Source organism: Falco rusticolus, chromosome 3 (assembly GCF_015220075.1).
Source record: "Falco rusticolus isolate bFalRus1 chromosome 3, bFalRus1.pri, whole genome shotgun sequence".
NCBI lineage: Eukaryota > Metazoa > Chordata > Aves > Falconiformes > Falconidae > Falco > Falco rusticolus.
In genome coordinates this window covers 82,266,838-82,290,085 of record NC_051189.1, presented here as the reverse complement: position 1 = coordinate 82,290,085, position 23,248 = coordinate 82,266,838, and the positions used below count along the sequence as shown (strand labels likewise).

The 23,248-nt window shown below is 39.4% G+C and overlaps 1 protein-coding gene across 4 annotated transcripts in view; it reads left to right on the top strand.

The window, feature by feature from the left end:
* The window catches only part of SEMA5A (semaphorin 5A), a 354,071-nt gene that overhangs the window by 87,365 nt on the left and 243,458 nt on the right, over positions 1 to 23,248 (top strand). For all 4 annotated transcript variants that reach the window (XM_037380621.1, XM_037380622.1, XM_037380623.1 and 1 more), the window contains exons 2-3: positions 870 to 965; positions 21,675 to 21,873. In XM_037380621.1, the coding sequence (XP_037236518.1) occupies positions 21,741 to 21,873 (133 nt within the window). In that variant the 5' untranslated portion in view covers positions 870 to 965; positions 21,675 to 21,740. The remainder of the gene's footprint in view (positions 1 to 869; positions 966 to 21,674; positions 21,874 to 23,248) is intronic.

Here is a 23,248-nt window from a genome sequence, read left to right as displayed (position 1 = left end):
AGAGTGGAATTACGGCTCCTTTTTGCCTCCTGTCTCTGATTAGGTTCAAGGGTGAACTGTTGATTGCTAGTGTATTTGTTCTGTGCCATAGACATTCTCAATCAAAGAAATGAATACTTAAATTGGATGGACTATTATTTATTTATTTTTTTAACTTCTGAAGTGAAGTACCTTTTTGTTGAAGTGTTGAGAGCAGGAAACTGCTGTGTGATTCCTCTTGCTGTTTCCGGTAAAGACAGCACTCATTTGATTAGCAGTATCTTCTTCGATTCAAGAAAGAAAAAGCAAGATGATATTTTGAACGTTTATGTTGTCTTTTTTGTTCCTACAAAATAGGTTAATATCTTGAAGTTTTCATAATGATGCGTCTCTTTTTCTTAAAAATGTCTTTTGTATTGTTTTGAGACATCAGACGGTAACTTTGTTTTTCTCTTGAACTTAGTTTTATGGAAACATGAAAGAATACTGAAGTTTTGCCCACCTGAATTTTGTCATGGATTTCACTTGGGGACAGACTTCAGCTCACTTTTTAAGCATGTTTGATTTTAGTGGTGGTTAGGGCACCAAGGGAGATTTTACAGTGAGGATTTTTCTCAAACTTCTATATCCCATGGATTTTTCTAAGTCTGTGACAAATACACTCCTATTTTCTGATTCTCATCCCAAGCTGCCAGTCATTTTAAAGAATGAGTTTTTTTCTGTCTCTTTCTGTTTGATACTTGTTCACACTGTGTGGTTCAGTGCCTTACATTTCTAATTTATTGTCTTGAGAGACAGATGTTTTATGACTGCTGTAAATGTCTGAGAACTGCTGATGAGCTGTCTCTTCAATACCTATTACTTGTCTTTTATGTTTCCTTATCTCCTAGGAGCCTACAAGCTAGACCCAGGACCCCACTGTGCTAGGCTCCGCACAAGTACTGAACTGAGACATTAGACGAACACAGAGGGATGGTGACTAAAAGGTAGGTAAAAGACTGTATTTTGTTCAGTGGGTAGATGGTGATGTCATGAAGAGATTCTAAGATGCTCTCTGGAAAAGGACTTGTGAGATGGCTTTGCAGACCATTACAGGTATTCTGCCTTTCTCTCCTCCCTAAACTAAGGAAATGCAAGAAATGAAAATGGGAGGGATGCAAGAAAAACAAGCTGCAATTCTCCTTTATTCTTCCCTCTCTTAAATTATGCTCAACTTCAAAAAGGGAAACTATGTAAAAATGAGGATGTTCATTTAAAGAAAAACCGAAAGGGCAACTGTAAGAGTAACACGTTCATAGGTGGCAGAGACACTATTTCAGGATGCTGTTTTGGAGGCTCCACACAAATGCTTACCATCAGTCTAAAAATGACTTAGGAAAAGGAAGCCTTTATAGCAAAATGACAAGGTAGAGGAGACTATTAAAAGCAAGAAGACATCTTAAAAAAAGCTGTGGCTATGTTCAAAGAAGGAAATAGGACCAAAATATCCCCCTGTCAGGCTAAACATAAAATTAATACATGTCTTTTTCAACCACACCAGTAGCAGGAAGCCAGTTGAAGGATCTGTGTGGCCTGTGTATGATGTCATTAGGAAATGAATGATCTGAGATAGTATCACGGCATAAAACTGAGTAATTCTGGTGTGTATGTGCTCACCACTGAAAAGCATAGGGTGGTTCCTGTTTTGGAACCCTTCTTATGGGAGGCTTACGAGATTCCCTTTCTCATCTGGATGCATCTGTAGGAAAGATTGTGGAACAAATTGCATGTTGCCAATTTAACAGGTCCAGATGTAGCATACCCTAGTTTTCAAGGAATGGAAGAGTGAAACAGACCAGCTACAGGCTGTGGCATGCAGCCTCATGCTTTTAAGTCTCTCAGCAGTTCAGAACTTGATGTCTAATTTGATGCCATGTTTTAGAAAACATTCATGTGGAATTGGGGAGTCTAGAAACCAATAGGCCTTTTGTTTAAATTGAGTGCATTAATTAAAAAATTAGATTAGTAATTGTTTTAAAAAGGGCGTTGTACAAATATGATGGAGATACAGAGGAAGATTTGATTTCTGTGAAGGAGAGCCTGATGGAGAGGAGATTTAGAAATATGTTAATATTAGCTTTCAACTACTTGAAGGGTGCTTACAAAGATGAAAGAGCCAATGTTCTTGGTAGTGACAAACCACATAATGGGGTTAACATCCACAGATGGCAGATTGAAATGTTCTGATTGGGCACTGCATGAAAATCTTTTTCACAAGGAGGCTAGTGCAGCACTGGAAAAAGTTACCCAGGGAGGTGGGGGGTGGCATCTCTCTCGATGGAGGCTTTCACGTCTTAGTTGAACAATGCTACAGCTGACCTGACCTACTGTGGCTTTTATTGGTTGCACAGACTGGGTGACTCCCAGAGATCATCCCTTCCAGCCAGCATTTTTGTGATTTGAAGTAAAGTCATGCTAAATTGCTGTGGCCATTTGAAGCAGGTAACCAGCATGCAGATGAGAGGGATTTTACCATGTATTGCTCTGCTTAAATTTTATTTTGTATTCAAAATCCTCTTAAAAAACTTTTAAAGGAACTAAACAGTCACAGGTTAGCGGGGAGGCCTGCCAACTATGTAAATATTTGGTTAAATGGTAAGAAACAAAACACCAGGATTAAAATATGTTGGAAGTCACCAGTAGATTTCCACAGAGATCTCTGTGAGTGCTCGGGGGATCTTCACAAGTGGCTTGGAACAGAAGTGTGGTGACAAGATTTGTTTCTGAAACTGTTATTCTGGGCAAAAGAAGGTAAAAGAAAAGGGGGTAGGCTGAAAAACTGCAAAATAACCTTATAGAACTAAGCAACCATTAAAATGGGGGATGAAATTCAGCATCAGTAGTGGTAAAATATTTTGAGCTGGCCTGAGATCTTGGGACTGGAAGCAGTAATTTAATGAAGAAGAAAAAAAAATCAGCTCTATACTTTAGTAGCAGTCAAAAAGCAATTTTATATCAGGAGTTGCTTTGAAAAGAGAGAGATCAAAATATCATTAGGACACTGTAAATCTGTGGTGTGTTTGCATCTTCAATATAGTGTGCTGTTCAGGGCTCTTTTATCTCAGAACAAGTGGAGTAGAACTGGAAAAGGTTCAGAGAAGGGCAACAAGAATAAAGAAAGGCAGCAGGATGCAGGAGGTGTCTGTGGAACGGCGTCCATGCAAGAACAACTAGCACAGATGAGTCTCCAGACTGGAAAAGAAATAGTGGCCAGATGCTAATGCTAGAGGTCTATAAAATCATAAGAGCTGTGAGGTGTGTGAATAGGAAATGAATACTCAGTGCCACCTGATTTTTGTATTAGACGAGATACCAGGTGAAACACGTAGGAGCAGTTTCAAAGCTAGGAAAATAATTTTTTCTTTGCATAGTGTGTAAGTCAGTTCTGAAATTCTTTGTCATAGGATGCTGTGCATGCTGCCTGAGTATAAAGAGCTCCTGAGTAAAGTTGGAAAAGGAGGTGGAAAAGTAAAAAGGAGGAAGAAAAAAAGTGACAAGAAAAGGTACCGCCTCTAGTCAAGGAAGTTACTGAGCTGCAAATTGCAGAAAGCTGTGTGATAAGTGTTTTGCAGGGATTGGAAGAGAATATTTCTATGTGACTGCTCTGGTTTTCACTGTTCCCTTAGCTACTCTTGGCTGCCCCTGGATGCAGGTTAGCAGGTCAGGCTGGATATTTAGTCTGAGCCAGTTTGTCATTCCGTTTGGGCTAGACATCCATCCTGGCCCACTGTGGCAGTTCTTATGTGCTATTTTATAAATAGTAAGGTTGCAAGGTCCCAGAAGAGAACTCTGTTGATAAAAATATTTGTAAAAATATTAAGCTATCATGTAACTTGAGGTCTCATATTGAGCTCAGAGACTTTTCCCTCATTGTAAGGCAAGTGCTTTTTAGCTTATTTTGGCACTTGATAAATTACAAATAAATTCATCTTAATATGTTCAACCTGTTGCATTGAGACTTCAGTTCTTAGTCCAAAAATCTCACTTTTTTTTCTTACTGTGTTCCCTGCACAGTCTGTACTGCCTGTGAGAGAGCAAAGAATTACCAAAGCGCCTTTTCTCACTGCGTAAGTCCTGGTGACACCCATTTCGGTGCAGAGACAGTAGTCTTTGTGGGGAGAGATAAGCAAGATGAAATGGCAAAGCCTTGAGAGAGTACAGTACAAAGAAAATGAGAAAAAAGTACTGAGCTTGGAGATACTTTTGTATTTGCAAGTTAGCTAGAGGGGCAAAATGTTGGAGTTAAGTTATGACAATCAAGGGGGCAAGGCTAAAAGTGACAGTGTTGCATAATGATAGCGGCTGAAATGGCCAAAACGGATAAGGCAGCTGGAAGAGAGAGGGTTATAGGAGAAGATTAGTGGAAAATAAGTAGATTGAACTGAGGGAATTGAATGGGAAAAGGCAAGCAAGGATGCGAAACTACGGACTAAAGTTCTTGAGAATTAACAGGATTTTAGGAGTTTAGAGAGGAGCAGACAGTGGGAATGAAAGAAACAGTGTCTTTGGTTTTCAGTCAGGGTTTATGGACCTGACAAGTACATGTCCATGGAAGTATTAAAAAGTGTTTAAATTTCCGGTACCACTATCTGTACTTCCTCTGGGAAGTCTTCTGAGGGGACTTGAAATCAGAAAATATAGTGGGGAGAACAATGTTTCTTCATTAGAGAGCATAGTTGTTCTTGGTAAAAATTAATTTTGCTAAAACAGTAGCAAAAGCAAGACTAAAGCAGTTGAAATGGAGACACAGAGTATTTCTAACTAGCATGTCCAAAACTTGCAAAGACAATGACATGAATATTTCAAACAGCGATGTGCAGAGTCCTGAGGAGAGTATTTCTCTTGCAGGAAGAGGGGATACAAGGGTGTGGTTTTAGTTACGTGGAGGGGAATTACAGAATAAGAGCAATTACAAGGGAAAAAGGGAGAAGATTATAACAGAGGTCATTACCAATTAAAAGTATTGCTTAGGTGAGCCATTTCCCTACCTACCTAATTCTTTGAGCTGTCCATCAGTGACGAAGAGCCCTTCCTTATGGCCCTTCTACCTTTTCCTTGTGGCACTGTGTATGCGATGGTGGGAGGTTTCACTTCCTGCTACACTTCGGGGATTTTAACAAATGAACGATAACAATGAAAGTTTGTCAGCAGTAGCTGTTGCTTGTTAAAATGAACCCACATTGCTTCAAAGCAGCCATAGCTTTTACAGAGTGGAACGAAGTAGCTTCATTCTCTTTCAAAAACTCTGTGCTTGGTATGTAACGTAACTGTGGACCACTGAGCTGCAAACAGCTTTGTATTGAAGTGATGAATTGTGCTGTACTTGATTCTGCATATGAGGTGAAGGAGGATCAGAGAGGGACAGATGAGGTCATTGTGTCTAATGGAAAGATCTTTTGTTTCTTGCTACAGAGAATGAGATTCTTCCCATTAAAGCCTGTTGCTAAATCTCTGAGATTAATGGCATCTAGAAGCAGGGTTTTAACACCTGGTGTGAAACTAAATGGTCTTTGATTTATAATTTTTTTTTCTTTCTCAAAAATCTAGTTAGGAATAAGGTTCAGCTTCCCCCCACTGGAACAACTGCCCTCCCCTGAGTCACACTTCTTGCGATAGAAATGCTGCCTTTATTCCAGATCTCTCTCAACTGCCTGAAGTCTCATGGGTTGCTTTCTTTTGTCTTGATTATTGAAAATGTCATAAGAATTTGTAGGAAAGGGCACTGTTTTGAGACCCTTTGAATTGTGCTTTTTCCTCCAGGTTTGGTGTGTGTTGTGTTCCCCCCCCCCCCCCCCCCCCCCGGCATGACACAGAATTTTGTACTTGCAGTGTGTGCATGAACATAGTGTGTATAATGTATTTGGTCTGGAAGCCCTTTCTGCAATACCACAGTTGCAGACCACAGTTTGAATTATTTTTCACTCAGCTTCATATTGCATCTTTATAAAATATGGTGGAATCCAGTGCTGGAAAACATGCAAGCTTGACAGCCCTGGAAATTGAAATCCCTGTTTATCTGTGTACTAGATAGCACAGCCTAGCTGGAACAAACTATATTTTGGAAGTACAGCTCATGATTAACCTGATGAGATGACCTCTGCTTCAGTTTATTATTTACAGAGCACTGGAGGTTTGCAAAGACTTTGCACAGTGAGTGTGTCATGTTTCAATTTGTATTTTCAACATATTTCTATATGATGTATTTCTTACAGTATAAATACAGGTTTGTGTCTTAAAAAAGCAAGAACTATGAACTCTGTACAGGATTGCCCATGTGAAAGAGATGTACTTTTCCATAGTTATATTATTAGTTGTAGAAATTGATAAGGCTGTAGTGATTGAACTAATACATGATAAAATATGATCTTTTATATTCAAAAAGTTAACAATTTAAAAACCAGAATGCATCATGGTGCATTTAGCAATATACATTTTCTGTTAGATCACTCTGCAGCTGCCACATCAACATCAGAGTGAAGTGATATGTAACAGATGAGTTGGCCAGGTATGAAAGGATGGAGAGTACCTCTTGCTGTATCCAAACTTTGCTTTTGGGACTCTTCAGTAGGATGCAGGTCCAATCCTCTCTCTTCGGTAAAGCATTCTGAGGTAGAGCATAGCAAGCACACCATACTAGAAAGTTGGTTATTACTCTTGGATGAGTTGAGTATCATTCACATTTTAAATCTGTCTTGAGTTATGCGTTTTCTAGTGCTGCCATAAATTGCCAATTTTTTACTTAGCCAGATGCATACAATATCAACAAGTTTCTTGGTTTGATTGGTGTTCTTTGTGTCCAGCTCTTTTCCTTTTTGCCTCTTTCTAGGTCAAATCCTGCATTTCATTATTACACAAGGTTCCCAGTGGAAAGGCCTTGCATCCTCAGCAGTTTCCTTCTGGGCTCTTTATTTTGAATTCCAATAATTGCATTCCATAGACCCTTCTCATACCTATGATGCTTGTATTGCATTGCACTACTGCTACATAAACTGATACATTTCTGCTCTGACTTAATCAACACCACACCTGCAGCCAAAGGGCAAGTTTTAGTTGGACTTGTAAGACATTTTATTGTACTTGTGTTTTTCCTTGTTTACAAGGAAAGAGGCTGTTTACAAGGGTTTCATGTGGTTGTTTTGTTTTGGGTTTTTTTTGGTTCTTTTTTCTTAATGGCCATTTTACTTGGTATTCCTTCTAGAGCTTATTTGGACTGTTTGTTCTGGAAGTAGATTTAACATGTCTTTCTGTAGTAATATGCAAATGACATCAATGCAGAGGTCTGGTAAATAAAGGAGAAGACATTTAACTGCAAAGGGATTACAGAAGAGCAGAAGAGATGGAGATTGTAGGAAATAAGAGCATACGTAATACCACTGACAGGCTGAGAAAAGAAGTAAAAATAAGTACAAGAAAGGAAGGTACTGTTTTAGCACTTTCTTTGTTTTTAAATTAATGCCATCTCCTACTGATCAAAAAATGTTTTGGTTGCCTCAGAAAAGAGGCACTGAGGTCTACAGTGACTGGGAAGCTGAGAGCTTTGATTTGTAGGGGGGGCTAATGCATTCCCTTACTCTGGAATCCACCATTCCTTAGGGCACAGTGGAGGGTGGCATTCACGCAGTGGGGTAGCTGGTCACCTGTCTTGGGACACATCAAGAAGGAATGGGCTATTCCACAACCACTCACAGCGTCCTGGATATGACTTTCCTAGCTTTCTTTCTTACGTGTGATACGTGCCATGACTCTGCAACATAACCTCCATGATAGGCACTGAGTGGTCCTGTCATTGTTTACCAAGGTTTTGTGATTAAAAGGAGAGGAGAAACCTGTACTAGTCTCAGTGGAAGCCTCAGTTGCCAGTGTGAAAATGCTTTTAGCAGATCCCATGAAGAGCACTTTGGGATCTTTTGTGTTTTAAAATTAAACTGGCCTCTTTGCTGCTTCTAAAAATGTTGCTGGAGTGGTGGGTAGGGCAGGGCTATCTACAGTCATGCAGAGACCTTTCTTTCTTGTCTTTTAACCCACCCTTCTCAGGTGTCAGTGCATCCAGTGTAGTACACCAAATTTTTGTATCCCTAAGCAAATGGGCAAAAGGGTTAGTCTGCCTTGTCATGAGTGCATTGGTTGGCTGGTCTGCAGCTTGGGATGAACTAAGGGAGTGGGTTACATATGTGCCGTCATTCTTGCTGCTGAGGAGTGAGTGGGATCTTGTGATACCTTTTATCAAATTACGTTGCTGGTGCATGTTCATAGCCTGGGTTAGCCAGCACCCAGCTTATGACTGAGATGGGTCTGCATAGCTCAGCAGAAGCAGGTTGTTGCGTGGCTTCTCTGCAGGATATTGAGGAAAGGGGAGAAGGAAGCTGGACTCCAGTGGATGGAGATGGAAAGGGCAAGATCTGTGTGTGGCAGGAGATGCAGTGTGTTCTAATAAGCATAGCTTCCTCCAGACTTTACCCTTTGCGTACAGAAGCTATGGTGGTCTTAAAAATGCAGCTGGTGGCTGGTTTCCATTTGGGATAGGGGATGACTCGAGGGAGAAAATGGTACCAATCATGAGTGAGTGCATGGATCAGGGTGTTGAGGCATGCTGTGGTCGGCTGGTATTGGACTAAGCTTTGACACAGCTGACTTCTGGGAAGATCTAGATTGCTTGGGACCTAGGGTCTTTGTTCAGGGTGTGGCGTTGGAGCAGGGGCATAGACTTGGTATGGGGAAAGATGAAGGGGCAGGCCAGCAAAGTGGACTGGAGGCTATTCTAGTCTACCTAGGGGAATGCCTTTGCTTATTGTTATGGGCTGTTGTCTAAGTGGGCATGTGGTCCTCCCAGCAAAGTGTATGACACCCAACTGTCATATGTATTGGTGTTGTGGTTATTTCAGGAAAGGACTCGTAGAATGCTTTGCCATGTGTGCATTTGTTTTTTTGAGAAATGCAGTATGTGAGGATGTGAAGGTGTACAGAAGGAGTGCAAAAAGGGGCGCAGACCATACTATATGGCTTTTGGGTGTAGATCTGGGTAGTCTTAGGCGACACTAGTGAAGAATGTTCTGACCGCAGGTCATACAGCCTTGCCTGGTACAGTGGGGAGGGAGTTTTCCATGGGCTGTTGCTTTGACACCAGTGAATATACTGTGAAGCATAAAATGTAGGAATAGTCAGAAACTTTCCCCTTAAGCACCTGTGGGGGTACTAGAAAATTTGAATGCAAGCAAAATAGACTAGGATAGCTAAACCAGTGCCTTTATTTTTAGAAAAATCTAAGGGAAGACATAATCATCCTATGTTTCTATTTATGAGCTCAAGGTGACTTTGACACGTTTGGTCTCTAGATCTTAGACTCCTCAAAAGGAGGAGTCTAACATATGTTTCAATGTATGCAATCTGTGCATACATACTGTATGCTTCTAAGATTCCAAATAATAAATGAAAAATGACGGCTACAAAGCTATAGAAGTCTAAAGTGATTTTGGATATGATGGAGACATCAGTGACACTTACGTAATTTAGTCTTTGACTGATGGAAACCATCGGCCAGAGAAGCCATTGGGAAAGATGTCACCAAAGAAATTGGATTTTCACAGCATTGTTAGTTTGTGAAATCTAATGGAATAGATATTTTTTTCTTGAAAGCTGTTAAATGAAAATCATTAAAAAGAGCATAATCATTAACTATTAGATAAAATATGGAAACGTAAGTGAGTTAAAATAACTTTTTAAGAGTATATTTCAGACTTGGGGAAAAAAGGAATGTATTTATTTTATTTTTTTGAGACACAAATACACAGAGCAGTACAGTATGTGTGCTGTAAAGAAAATCCACAGGAGGCTTCTGTGTATTGAAACAAGTAAGTCAAAAGCCATTCTGCATTCAACCTTAAGTTATTTGACATCTTATTTGTTGTTTGACAGCTTTATTGAGTGCGTTCCACCAGATAGTAATATGATTTCTGTTGTGTCAAGTTTTACTACTTTTAAACAGACTTAAAAATAGAACTTAAATTTTTAACAATAATGTTAGAGGATGAAAATACAACTATGAGGTTTTTTTCTCTTTAAAAGGATTTTTTTCTTTTTTTTTTTCTTTTTTTTTTCTTTTTGCTGTCATGCCATGTCTTAGGATCTAGCAAAAACCCAGCAAGTTTGTATTGATGGGAAGTTCAGGCATGTACAGGGATGTTCCTCATACATGTGTAACCTTTGTATGTGAATACATGGGGTTTAAAGTGTAAGCATTGTATTAATTTTGAACTTGGCCTTTGGTTTTTGAAGACTCTGATGGACTGGCTTTTTAGCTGTAGAATGGTCTTTGAAAAATCTTTGTGCCTTCCATTTATTTTTTTTTTAATTATTTTACCTGGTTTATTTTAGGAAAGGATTTATTAACTTGATGCTTCACAGAAGGTGTAATATGGCTGTATCTGAATACAAGATTTAGTGAAAAACTAACAAAAAGTAGATGAACATTCAGAAAGATCTAACAGAAGCCATGATTTTCCCTTCAGACTTCTTATTCCAGGATTCTGATAGCTTCATCGGGGTTTCCTACGTTTCTGATGGACATCTTTAGAATTACAGCATGGTTAGCCACACAGTTAATATTCTTAATTAAAAAGAGGCATGTTTGTGTGATGTCTCTGAATTACCTGAATATTAACACAACTGAATGGGGCACAGAAAGGAGTGGTGTGGTTTTTGTGTTGCAGTTCTCAATCGAATTGGAGATCTAAATGCAAAATCTATTATGGAAGAGTGTCATGTGAATTCGTGGGTCCCCTTTTGAGCACTATTGTCCATAATCATGGGAGATTAATCATGGGGTTAGGAGGAACATTAAACGGTGTTTTCATTTGTGTACTAAATCTTTGTAAGTGTATGGGAAAACTTGCTGATGTAAAAAAAAAATAACTATCTAAATTGCCATCTTTGCAGTGGTAATGTTAAAGAGCAAGGAAAGTGAGATAGTAGCCTGCTTACCCTAGGCGTTTTGTATAATCAGAGCACAGGCACTGGATGGTTTAGTCTACCTAAACATTGTCTGCAGGATACTCTTTCTGTTGCTTATCCAAGAACTGAAGGAGGAATCCAGAAGCTTGGTGAGATGAGTGGGTGTTTTGTGTGCTTACCCTCATAGAAAAGCTACATATAAATAAATAGGTGGGGAGCAGAGGTGTTCCATAGCGGTAGTGTGGGATGGGAGCTCTGGGCTGCCTCACCCTCTCCCTTTCCTTCGTATCAGTCTGCTAAACTTTTGTATCACTTAAGCTGTTGCTGTAAAGAAAGACTATGTTGGTTATTGATGGGAGAAACAAATCAAAAGCTGGTAATTGGCTCGAGTTGGGAGGATGTCAGAGTCTGAAATGCATTTGCAAATGGGGTACAGGAGTGAGTGGCTTTGACATAGAAAGTGTATTTTCCTCCACTGTATTTTGGCTGTCAAAGCTGTGACCACCATGCGTTTCCTGAAATGTGTTTAATAACCACTGCCCTTTAAAACTGTGCCAAAGAACTGCAGGGCTGAGCCCACCACGAGAAGGATAAATTTGCCTGTATTAACTGAAGCAAGCTGTCACACTAGTAATTTCATGACACGTTGGAGCTTATCCAGCAGTTCTTTTAAGTAGTAACTACTTACATATAATCTTTATTTTGGAAGTTTGCCTAGTATTAATGTGCAGAATATCCAGTGACAGTTTTGTTTTAGCAGTACAATTTTGTCCTTTAGTTTCACATTTAAAGATGTATTGTATTAAGTCCTTATAAAAGCTAAATCCCAAGTAGTATCAAGTACTTTTGTACAGTGACATACAAATGGTAAAGAACTATTTTCAGTTGAATATAAATTCTTTTAAAAGCCAGTTGTTGTATTACTGTCTTCCTAGTTTCTTTACACCTGTGTACAAATTTTGGTATGTTTTCCTGTACAGTTTACAAATATAAAAATGTATGTCTGGATGCCTACAGCAGTAATCTGTGATTCGATGATCTTCTCTTTTAATTATTCAACATGTATGACTCTAATCTCTGTATTGCCTCTTCCCAATTTATATAGAATGCAACAGGTAAACTTGTGTTGCTTTCGTATTACCTCTTTTTTACGTGCTTCCATTAACCTTGCCTTCACTCAAAACTACTTTTTATACAACTTCAAGATATATATAAATTTTTCATCCAGCTCTAACCTTCATCTTCTTCATTCTGTCCTCAGCTGATAACTTCTCTCTTCACAGCTAAATTTTTTCCTGTGGTTATTTCGGTGCGTTGTCTGCTGCTGTATTGCATGGATCACCTCCCAGTCCTGAACTACTGCCTTTTGTTCAATCAAGTAGTGTTTTTAAACCTGTGTTTGTGTGGTTTTGTGGTTGTTTTTTTTTTTTTTTTTTATATAGCTCCCAGTACAAGACAGTTTATAATAATGTTAAGGGAAAAGAAAAAGATGACAAAGCACCCTAAGCTAGAGCATTTCCTCTTTCTCTCATCCTGCATTGTACCTGAATTTGGGTATAGGTCACAGTAGAAGGCAAGACATGTGGACAGCTTTCAAAGCATGCGCTTTTGTCATTTAGAATTACTTTTTGTTTCATATATAGTGATGTTTCAGCATGTTGTTAATGCAAATTAATAGTCACATGTTTACTTGTAGTTGTGACTCTGGTTCCACATAGATCCCTAATGCCCAGTGGTGAAATTTCAAAATTCACTTTTTCTGTGAGCCCCTTATTATATAGGGAACAGATGCTTTTTAGCAGAAGATTACAAGAAGTATTTTAACAGTACAGCTAGGGAAGAATAGAGTTTGAAGGCTGTTCAGGAAATGTCATAATTGCAGTAGTTCTCCACTAGACTGAAACACTGTCTCTTTTGTAATTTTTTTTTTTGTCTACTAAAAAATTTGTAGTTAGTTATGTGAAATCAACATAATTATGTAGCTTAAAACAAAGGAAAAAACAGTGCCATAAACTGAGATTGCATTTGCTAATCAAATATGATGAAAATAATTGTTAAAAATACCTTAATTATCTGGTCATTGTTTTTTTTTATTAATTCCTGTTCAATGAGGTGGACTAGCATACTTCTATTATATTCAGGTTTGATGGGTAAATAAGATTTCTCACAACTAATTTTCATTTACTGAGGTGTAGTGATACATAGTATAGCATCTACATTCAGGGGCAGCATTACTAGGCCTCTGAAAGTATGTTTTGCTTTAAAAATTGTTGTCCATAGCTTTATATGCTATATTTTATCTCTCAAGAACGTGCCAGGGGTATTTGGAAAGCATATTTGTAAGGACCACTAACAGCATTGCTGGATAAATTGAAAGAAACTTCTGAAATACAATTTATGTCATGTTTTCTGACAGTTTGTAAGGAAGTCCAGCTCATGAATAAATGATTCTGTTGAAACTGATGTCTTTGCTGACTCAACTATAACCAGGATACAGATATCTTTCCAAACTGTAGGGGATCCTACTACATGGGTGAAGGAATATTAAAGAAAAAATGCCATGGACTGGCTATTCTAAATCCTGTTTCTCTTTGCAGTAGCAACTCATGTGCTGTACTACATGCTTTGTAAAAACCTGTGCAATGGATTTTCCTTGTCTTGGAGTCAGGAACATATGTTCACTTTTCACTAGGCTTTATGAAGAACTTGTAAATACAGACTTGTATGGACTGTAGAAGTGAATAAAGTACAGACTACAAATGCCACGCAGTGCAGTTCTTTGCAGAACATGGGAATGAATGTCTGTGCTAGGTCAGAGGCGCATCCAGCCCAGCAGCTGGTCTGTGTCATGAGCAAACAGCACATGTCTCAGAGAAGAGGGTAAGACCCCAACAAGCAGCTAGTGGGAATTTTCGTGAATACAGTTGCTGTATCAGGCTCAGGAAGTTCCTGAATTTCACATTACAAAACAGGAGTGTCTAGGTATTTCATAATCATCAGTAGATCATTTTTCTGAGCATCTGCTCAATCCCATTTTGAAGATATGTAGTTTTTTAAAATCAACAGGATCCTGTTAAGGACTGTCTACTGAACTGCTATTACTCACAACACCTGTGAGTATATTTTTACTACAGAACAGCTTGTGTTTTATGCCATGTTGATGGTATTTGCCATCTTGTGGAGCCCAAGAAAATGTGTTTGGTTTGCCAATAATAGTACCGACTGGAAAAGGAGCAGGCAAGTGTGGTACAGAGAGCAACAAGATGATGAAATGCAGGGATGTGTCTGCAGATAGTTCTTCCCTTTGTTTCCTTTCCCTGCACGAGCTGAAACTTCTGCCCTCTCCTGGCTCATTTCCTCTCACTTCACGCCTTTCCTCTGGCTGTTAAACTTCCTCTGGTTTTCTTTCCAACTTTCTTCACTTTGCAGGCATTTATTTATAAACAGTCGTTATCATTTTGTTTTTCCATTAAAATTATTTGGAAAGTAAAAATTGTGCTGGCTTTGTAGTCAGTCTGAGGAGGAGAATCCCTCCCTTTGTCACCTCAGACTGACTTCTGACGACCAGAATGAGGATTGCAGTTCAGTGGACCTCCCAAGCAATGCATGGGTAAGATGATCTGGATGGCTGGACCAGGAGACTAGCTGTGAGGGGAGGGAAACCAGAGGTGGGAATCTGCGGCTTGGGAGGATATCAAAAAGGCCAAGGAGCTAAGGGATAGCTAAGAGGAAAAGGGGTTTGAAAAAAAGCTGAGATTTGGTGGAACTTGGACTTAGGCTACACTGATGTGACTACTTTTATTCTTAACTCTTGGCTGCTTGTGGTGGTGCTTGGCTGGTGCTTGCTCAAGGGAGCTGTGATCTGCTGGTGCTATGCCCCCACCGATCAGGCAGACATGCCCATGATGTGATAAACGAGATCTGAGGCATTATTACGAACTTCTTGCTTCACTCAGGCTGGTGTCGTTGAAGCAGTGCTTCCTTAGTGGAAATCACAAGTATCGCAGCTCTTTGGGTAGCACTGGAGAACTAGCTTTGATGACAGATTCTTCTTTTATGAGTTGTCACCATCAGCTACAGATATTAGCGGACTTTTCAGAGAATGTCACTATGAATTCAAGGATTGATTTTTGACTGCATTTAGTCAACGACAGCTGATGGGTGACTGCCTCTTGCAGATCTTAATATTCATGCCACTGCAGAAATGAATGGCAATATTAAAAAAAAAAAAAAGTTGAAGGAGCTCGGTAATCAGTTTATTAATTGAAACTGACTCTCACTTTATGAGAATACAAATTAGAAAGTGCCACTCTGCCGCATAGCAAGCAGTCTGCATTGCTGGGTCCAGCAATGAGACATGATGGTGTATGGCTGGATTATTTCACTGAAGAAGCTCTATAGCCTCCAGTCTCATCTTGATATTTAATGAGGTGGTGTTTGAGTTATTGCTCTAATCGGATTGTGTATCTGAGTGATACACAAATACAAATAGTTTTTCTAAAACTATACTGAGTAAGGGATGTATTTCAAAGGAACTATATTATAGAACAAGTACACCTTTTATTTATGCATTTGACAGGGGAACAGGGTTAATCACTACAGTAAAAACAACTGGTTGATTTGGTTTTTTTGGAAACAGGATTTAAATGAGTTTTGATATTTGTTCACCTTGTGTCTATATATTGTGTGCATAGGGAGGGAAGGGATGCTACACAGAGGGACCTTGACAGGCTTGAGAGGTGGACCCATGCAAACCTCATGAGGTTCAGCAAGGCCAGGTGCAACGTCCTGCATGTGAGTTGGGGCAGTCCCAAGCACCAATACAGGCTGGGCAGAGAATGGACTGAGACCAGCTCTGCTGAGTAGGGCTTGGGGGTGTTGGTGGACAAGAAACTCAGCATGGCCCAGCAATGTGCGCTTGCTGCCCAGAAAGCCAACCAAATCCTGGGCTGCATCAGAAGGAGCATGATGGGCAGGTCTCACAAGGGTGGACCTCTACTCCGCTTTTGTGAGACCCCACCTGGAATATTGTATTTGGCTCTGAAGCCTCCAACATAAGAAGGGCATGGACCTGTTGGAGCAAGTCTAGAGAAGGGCCACCAGCTAGAGAGGGCTGGAGCAACTCGCCATTGAAGACAGGCTGAGAGAGCTGGGGTTGTTCAGCCTGGAGAAAAGAAGGTTCTAGGGAGATGTCATAGCAGCCTTCCAGTACCTAACAGGAGCCTACAAGAAAGATGAAGGGGGACTTTCTACAAGGGCATGTAGTGACAGGACAAGGGACAATGGCTTTAAACTGAAAGAGAACAGATTTAGGTTAGATATTAGAAAGAAATTCTTTACTGTGAGGTTGGCAAGACACAGGAACAGGTCGGCCAGAGAAGCTGTGGATGCCCCATCCCTGGAAGTGTTCAAGGCCAGATTGGATGGAGCTTTGAGTGACCTGGTCTAGTGGAAGGTGTCCCTGCCCATGGCAGGGGGTTTGGAACTAGATTATCTTTAAGACCGCTTCCAACCCAAACCATTCTATGATTCTCTGATTATTAGGAGAAGGGTAACTAAAAAGAATCACAGTTCATTTGTGAAAAACTGAAATGTGCATGTCTTTTACACTCAATATTCACGTTTTTCACTAGAGGAGAGGGGAACACTGTTATTTTAGACTAATGCAGCCCTCTTGATGCCTTCCCCCATCCCCTTTTCCTTCAGGGCTCCCTGGCTTTTCACTAGCCGTGTTGCAAGGACTGAGAATTGAGAGTGTACACACTGCCTGAGAATTCAGTTAGATTTTTTGGTAGATGTGATGACAGCGTCTTTTTTATGTATTTCTTTCTCTAACAATCTTCCTCTGAAATGATGTCTATGAATTTGAGGAGCTTGGCTTTTAAAAAAAAGCCATTACAGAAAAAGGCACTGAGCTACATCATAGGGGTGTTCATGTATTCCCATTTTATGACCATATGGCTGCTGGTACCCTCTTTCCCAATTTGTCCATATGCTTACTAGCAATACACAACAGTGTGGAGTTTTTTTTGCTGAGGGGGAAACAGCAGTTCTACCTGTCTGCTCATCACTTGCAGCAGCAAGCAAATGTCCTGTTCTTTTAATAAATTGTAAAAAGGTGCCAATAGCAGTACAATAGATAAACTAGGTATTATTAATAAAATTAACATGAGCAAAGATGAAATACTTATTACTATTTGAAGTATGTACAATAGCAATATGAAACAATATTTCTTTGGACTCATAATTCTCTTCTAATGAACTCATACAATGTACAGTCTGTTTCATTAGACAAGTACTTTTTTTGAGGCTCATGCTTGTGCACAAAGGTGCATGTTATCTGAAGTAGTTAGCATGAGTAAATTTTTATCAAACTCTTACTGTTTTGCAAACCAAGAAGTGGAGCTAAGTGCCTGTGGAAGTGAAGTGAGTCTCACACAGCAAATTACATGAGCGGTGTCTGTGAGAGTAGACACTGGTGTGCATGTAAGGAAATCCCAGACCTGCTTGTGGATGCATGTATCCAGAATCAGTACTGAAACTGGCATCTTTTAACCATGCCAAATTCTGCTGTTTCTGTACTCATATTGACAGAAGTTCACTTAATCATTCACTGGAAGTGCAGTTAAACTGACACTTAGAAAATCAGCAAAGATAATTATTTAAAAGCATCTTTGCTGATGGACAGCTGCAGTTAGTATGGCAACTCTTTTTATACAGCAGCTTATTTTAGTCAAAGTATTTTAATCAAAGGAAATGTAGTTTACAATTCAGAGGTAAATTGTACTTCCAGCATGATGTGTTTTAACTGATCTAGAAATATTGACATCCTGATTATTTAATTTTAAATACATGACTTCAGTGCCTGGAGGGAATAGTCTCTAAATGAATCTGCTTGGACCTGGCAGTAGCAGTTACATGCCTTGCATGCTTAGCTGTTCTCACTTTTCCTCTTTAGCAGTAGTTATCTTTTTGTTGGCTCAGCTAAAATAGAAAATCTTGAATTGCCTCTTTTTTTTTTTTTTTTTTCTCCCCCTGTCTCATCAAATACTGTTGATGGAGAAATGTTTGTAAAAAATAATACATTTACCTAGTGGGCCTCTATCATCTTTATATTTCTTCTAGGCAAGCTAGATTAAAAAAAAGTGAAGGAGGGAGAGAATAAGTGAACAAGACCCTTTACATGTACAAATAAAATAATGTAATGATATATAGTACATTTTATAATTCTACTTTTTTTCTGTTTGCATCCTCAGATTGTTTTACAGACTTGTAAAATGCAATTTGTCAGAAGTCTGATTAAAGATCTGTGATAGAAAAACCATATGAATAATACAGGTATATGTGCTGGTTCCCGAATGCATAGCAATAGTTAAAAACACAATCAGTGTCACTATTATGGATATATTTTGAAGAGTTTTGACTTGCCCATTATATTTCATTTCTCATTTCATTGAGAGAGATTTTCACATGGGAATTTTACAGAAATCAAGGAAATTAGCCTAACCTTTTCATTTTTAGTGTTCTCTTGGCTTTTGTGTCTTATACTCCAGGCTAACTATCACATCTTGGCACAATAGTTGCACTTTCAGTAAGGAAAAGGGCCTAATTCAGGAAAGACTCCTGTGCCTGCTTCGAGACTTATGACTCTCAGTTGCAGTGTTTCAGAGCTGCATGGGTACGGAGTTCAGGTGCTGTTTCCACAGGCTCACTCTTACCGCTGGTATCTCAGCCAGAGGTGGAACTTGTGTGGCAGTCCTTACTCAAGGAGAGAGAAAACTAACGCCTGCAAATTCTGTGGAAAGGGATTTGGTATTGAAGGCTTTTCTAAGGTGTCTGTTCATCTGTTCATATGCTGTGGGTACATGTGGAAGGTGTGTGTTTTGTGTCGTTCTTCATCTCTCCTTCAAAGTCTAACCTTGTCTTTGGATAATATGACTGAGAGAGAGGAGTGTTTACTGCCTCCATTTTTACCATGTGAGGTGCATGCGGTGAGAGGAGGAGTTCAGCTACACAGCAAAAAAAATATTTGGCCCCAAAATTCTCCCACAGCATGACTAGACATGTAAACAACTATGCCAGAGACCAGCTATGGCATGTAAAGTAGCCTGTCTTTCTAGAGGATGCTATTTAGATTTAGAGGCTGAGGAAAGGTATTGTTGTGAAGGAATCTTTGCTTCTGATACTGAGTTCTGCACACAGGAGATAGGTGCAGAGAAATCCTCTTGATAACTGCAGGATAGAAGACATCAGACCTGTCAATATTTACATCTTACTACTAATGTATACTAGGATTAGTCCCATGAAAGCCAGTGTTCTTTCTGTAATGGAAACCATGGCATCCATCAATATGTACAGTTTTAGTATCTGTGTGAAGAGTACTGGTCCTTTCTTTCTGGATAAACAGGATTCTTTTTTTGTTGTGTCCTGGGTAGAGCTGTTTTTTGAAGCTTGGCTGGATTATAGCAGATTAGTTATATAAAGACTGTGGGGCTTCATTTATAGCCAGGAGACAGAGAAGGCTGAGCTTCCGGTGCAAATGTTTCATTTTATTCTTGTTTAATATCTGTCCATTATATTCTTACCTTTATGGGTATTTCCGAGACTTTGCAAAGTAAAAGAAATAAAGTTTGTGTTTCTTTAATGTGAAAGTACCATATTCCTAGGTGTTAGAATACTTGCTTCTGTACTGTGCACAAGAAAAGCAGCTATTGAGAATCTGTGATGTGGTGGTATCTGTCCCTCATTTTGCTTACTAAATAGGCATACGTAATCTTACAGAAACCTGAATTATAACTAGTTGTTATTAATGTACTTATATGATCTGTAAGTTAGTAATATCCATTAGCTATGATATAACCCACGTGAACTTGTTGAATTTGGATAAGAATAGTGAATAATGCTCAAAATTTCACCCTTGCAGAGAATGAACTATCAAAACACTGGAACAGGTGCTTTATGCCCCATATATGTGAGTGCACAGAATTTCTATGAGTAGATACTGTTTGCTGTGATCCACAAGCAATTTATAGGGACAGATTCCTATTGGTATATGATATCATAAAGTATACTACTTAGAAAGGTAGGAATATGAATTTAACAGCCTAGAAGCTTCCCCCACTCCGGCCTTCTTTTTTCTGAAACATAAGTGAATTTAGCAAAGAGGCTAAATTAACTATTAAATGTATATACCACTCAGATGTATTATGTCTTTGATCTATTTATTTTAGTTTAAATTAATGAGGATAAGATGTGTCCAGGTCTTAGCTGGAAGCTTCTAAAGGCAGCAAAATAAGCTGGAAGAGAAAAGCAGTTCATCTTATGATGCTGGTGCTACAGTTATGTTATGAAGCAGTGTTTGCTACCCGTTCTGCTTTCTGAGTCTAGCTTTTAAAACAAACTGGTCTTACTGTGAAGTATCTTTTAATTAACAGGCCTTTATTTCATGTGTTTAGGTTATTTATTTTACATGAATGGAAAGTTTCCAACATATTAAACAGCACAATGCAGTTCAGTGAGATCAAATGTATTAGAAGTCAATATTGGTGATTATTTTTTCCTGAATTGCTCCATTATTAATCAGAATGACATTTCTGCCATCATGGAGTTGCCTCAAATCTCCCATCCCCTGCCCCCTCAAAAGGCAGTGATGTCTTATAACTGTGTGCTATCAGCAAACCAGCTTGTGGGAGTCAGTAAAGCTGCTAGTGGTGAAAGTTTCGTGGGTCACCACGTTAGGTTGTTACTGATTGGAATGTTTGTTATAATAAAGCTAAAGGAATTGGGTTGGATCTAAAATATTAACACTGTGAATAATCTGTTGCTTTTAAAATAAGTGTCTGGTTATTGGATGTTTCAAAAAATCAGGGATTTGAAACTTGAACTTTAGTGTGATACTGAATGAAAAACATTAAGTCATTGCTTGGTGCCTAGATTTTAGTGACAAGGGGTCTTTAGCTTTAGAATCTGCAACACGCAACCTTGCCATCAGTCTTAGCAAACAGATTGGGATTAAGCCAGTGTCAGAACCAGTAAACCTCCATCCTGTATAGCAAAAGTATTGTTGTCAGAGCATTGAATCATAGGATCATTTATGTTGGAAAAGACCTTTCAGATCAAGTCCAACCATTAACCCAGGACTGCCAAGTCCATCACTAAACCTTGAGGTGAACCTTGTCCTACCACTTTCTGTGCTGTGCTATACAGATTCTATGGAGATGCAAAAAATACATGCTCTAGGGCTATTGTCTGTCAAAAGTCAGTAATGTGAGAGAAATTTCTTTCCTGCCTTACACTTGAAAGGAATCAAAGCACTCTTTCCTTTGTGAGGAAGGCAGAGCAAAGGGCAGTGGATCCAAGTGAACATGGAAGGTAGATTTACCTACATTTGCTCTATCTAAAAATAAAAATAATGTTTCAGAACATTATTTTCCTCACACACATGACAAAATGAAATGTAAAAGTAGAAGGGGGGCAGGGTGAATAAGTTTTTGAATCCTGCTGGGTGATAAAAGAAATCGGTATTCCTAAATTGTATAACTGATGAGTTTATGCATTAGAGAAGCAGCTGAAGACATACTTTCGAGGAGTCAAATACTACACAGTCAGAAAACAATGTTGTTTTGTTTAAACATCAAGAATTATCTAACTTTTTCTGTGGCTGCCTCTTGTGCTTGAGTAAATTTCTTTGAATTCTCTGAATTCTCCAGGTGCTCTTCCCACATGAATTCAAGAAGAGTAGCCAGTTAAAAGAAGTGACTGCTGTGGGAGACAGCATGACCACCATGAAAGGAAGCTGCCTCCTTGCACTGTTGTTGGCAGGACTTGGGGTATTAGGAATACTGGAGCCAAGGACCACAGAAGATATCCACTGCCACAGAGCTGAGCACCCAGTTATTGCATACAAAGGTAAGGGGTAAGCCAAAATTTTTTTTTCCAGAACTAGGCTAAGGTAATCTCGAAAATGGAAATCTCTGGTTTTAATGTATAATGGTATGGGGGTGGGGGTTGGGGAGTGCATTCAGTGCTGTTATATAGTAACCTGGACTGTGTTCCATACAAATTAAATACGATCAGGCTTGCAGTTTGTTCACAATTTGGTGCTGAATGTGTCATTTAAAGGTGGATGGTTCATTTTCCTCTGTGATTAAAACCAGCCCGTACTGTTGCATAGGGTTGTTCCTTTCCAGGTGCAGAACTATCCATGTGTGCACTTAATTTCATGAGGTTGCTCTTGGCCCATTCCTCCAGCCCATCTAGGTTCTTCTGGATGGCAGCCCTGCCCTCAAGTTTATCAACTGCTTCTCTGCTTTTGGTGTTATCTGCAAACTTTACAGGCTGTACTGTGTTACCTCCCCTTCATTGCAGATTAAGATGTTAATCAGGATGGGTCCCAGGGTTTATCCTGGGATAATTCTGCTTGTTACTGGCTTCATGGTGGAGTAAAGTGTGTTAAACATTTACTCTCTGGGCTTGATCATCCAACCGGCTTTTTACCCATCTGGTTGTCCACATGAGGAAACATAGACTATAACATCCTAATTTACAGTGAGATGGTGTTGAAAGCCTTGAGATAAATGACATCCCCTGCTCTCACCTCATCATAAAAGCTAGTAATTTTATTACAGAAGGCAATTGGCTTGGTCAGGAATGATTTACCTTTGGCAAATTCGTGCTGACTGTTCTCAGTCACCTTCTTTTCCTCTGTATGTCCAGAAAAGTGCATTCCAGGAGGACAACGCCATAACTTTCCCAGGAACTTTAGTGAGATTGACTGGTCTGTAGTTGCTACATTTGTTTTCCTGCAGTTACTGAGGACCTTCCTTCATCTCTGTGACTTCTCAGAGATGAAGAGCGGGCAGTTATCTTGGTGTCCGTGGATGTAACTTCTCTGATCCCATGGATTTGTATAGGTTGAGATCTTGCAAGTCATCCCTGACTCAGGATGCATCTACTGCTGGTGGTTCTTGGAACTATTCACTAAATACCAGATGCCTTTGAGACCTTATTGGTGAAGACTGAAACAAAGGAGGTATTGAGTCCTTCAGTGTCATCTGTGTCTGCTGGCACTAGATCACCTGCCCAATTCAGCAACAGGATTGGGTTTTCCTGGTTAAACTTTCATTACTACTGTAGCAGTAGAAGCTGCTTCTGTTACCCTTGACATTCCATGCAAGTCTTAACTCCCACTGAACTTTGTTTAACCTAACACAATCCTTGCACCGCATGTGGTGTTTCTAAATTCCTCCTTGGTCACCTTGTCCCTGCTTACACCTCAAAAAAC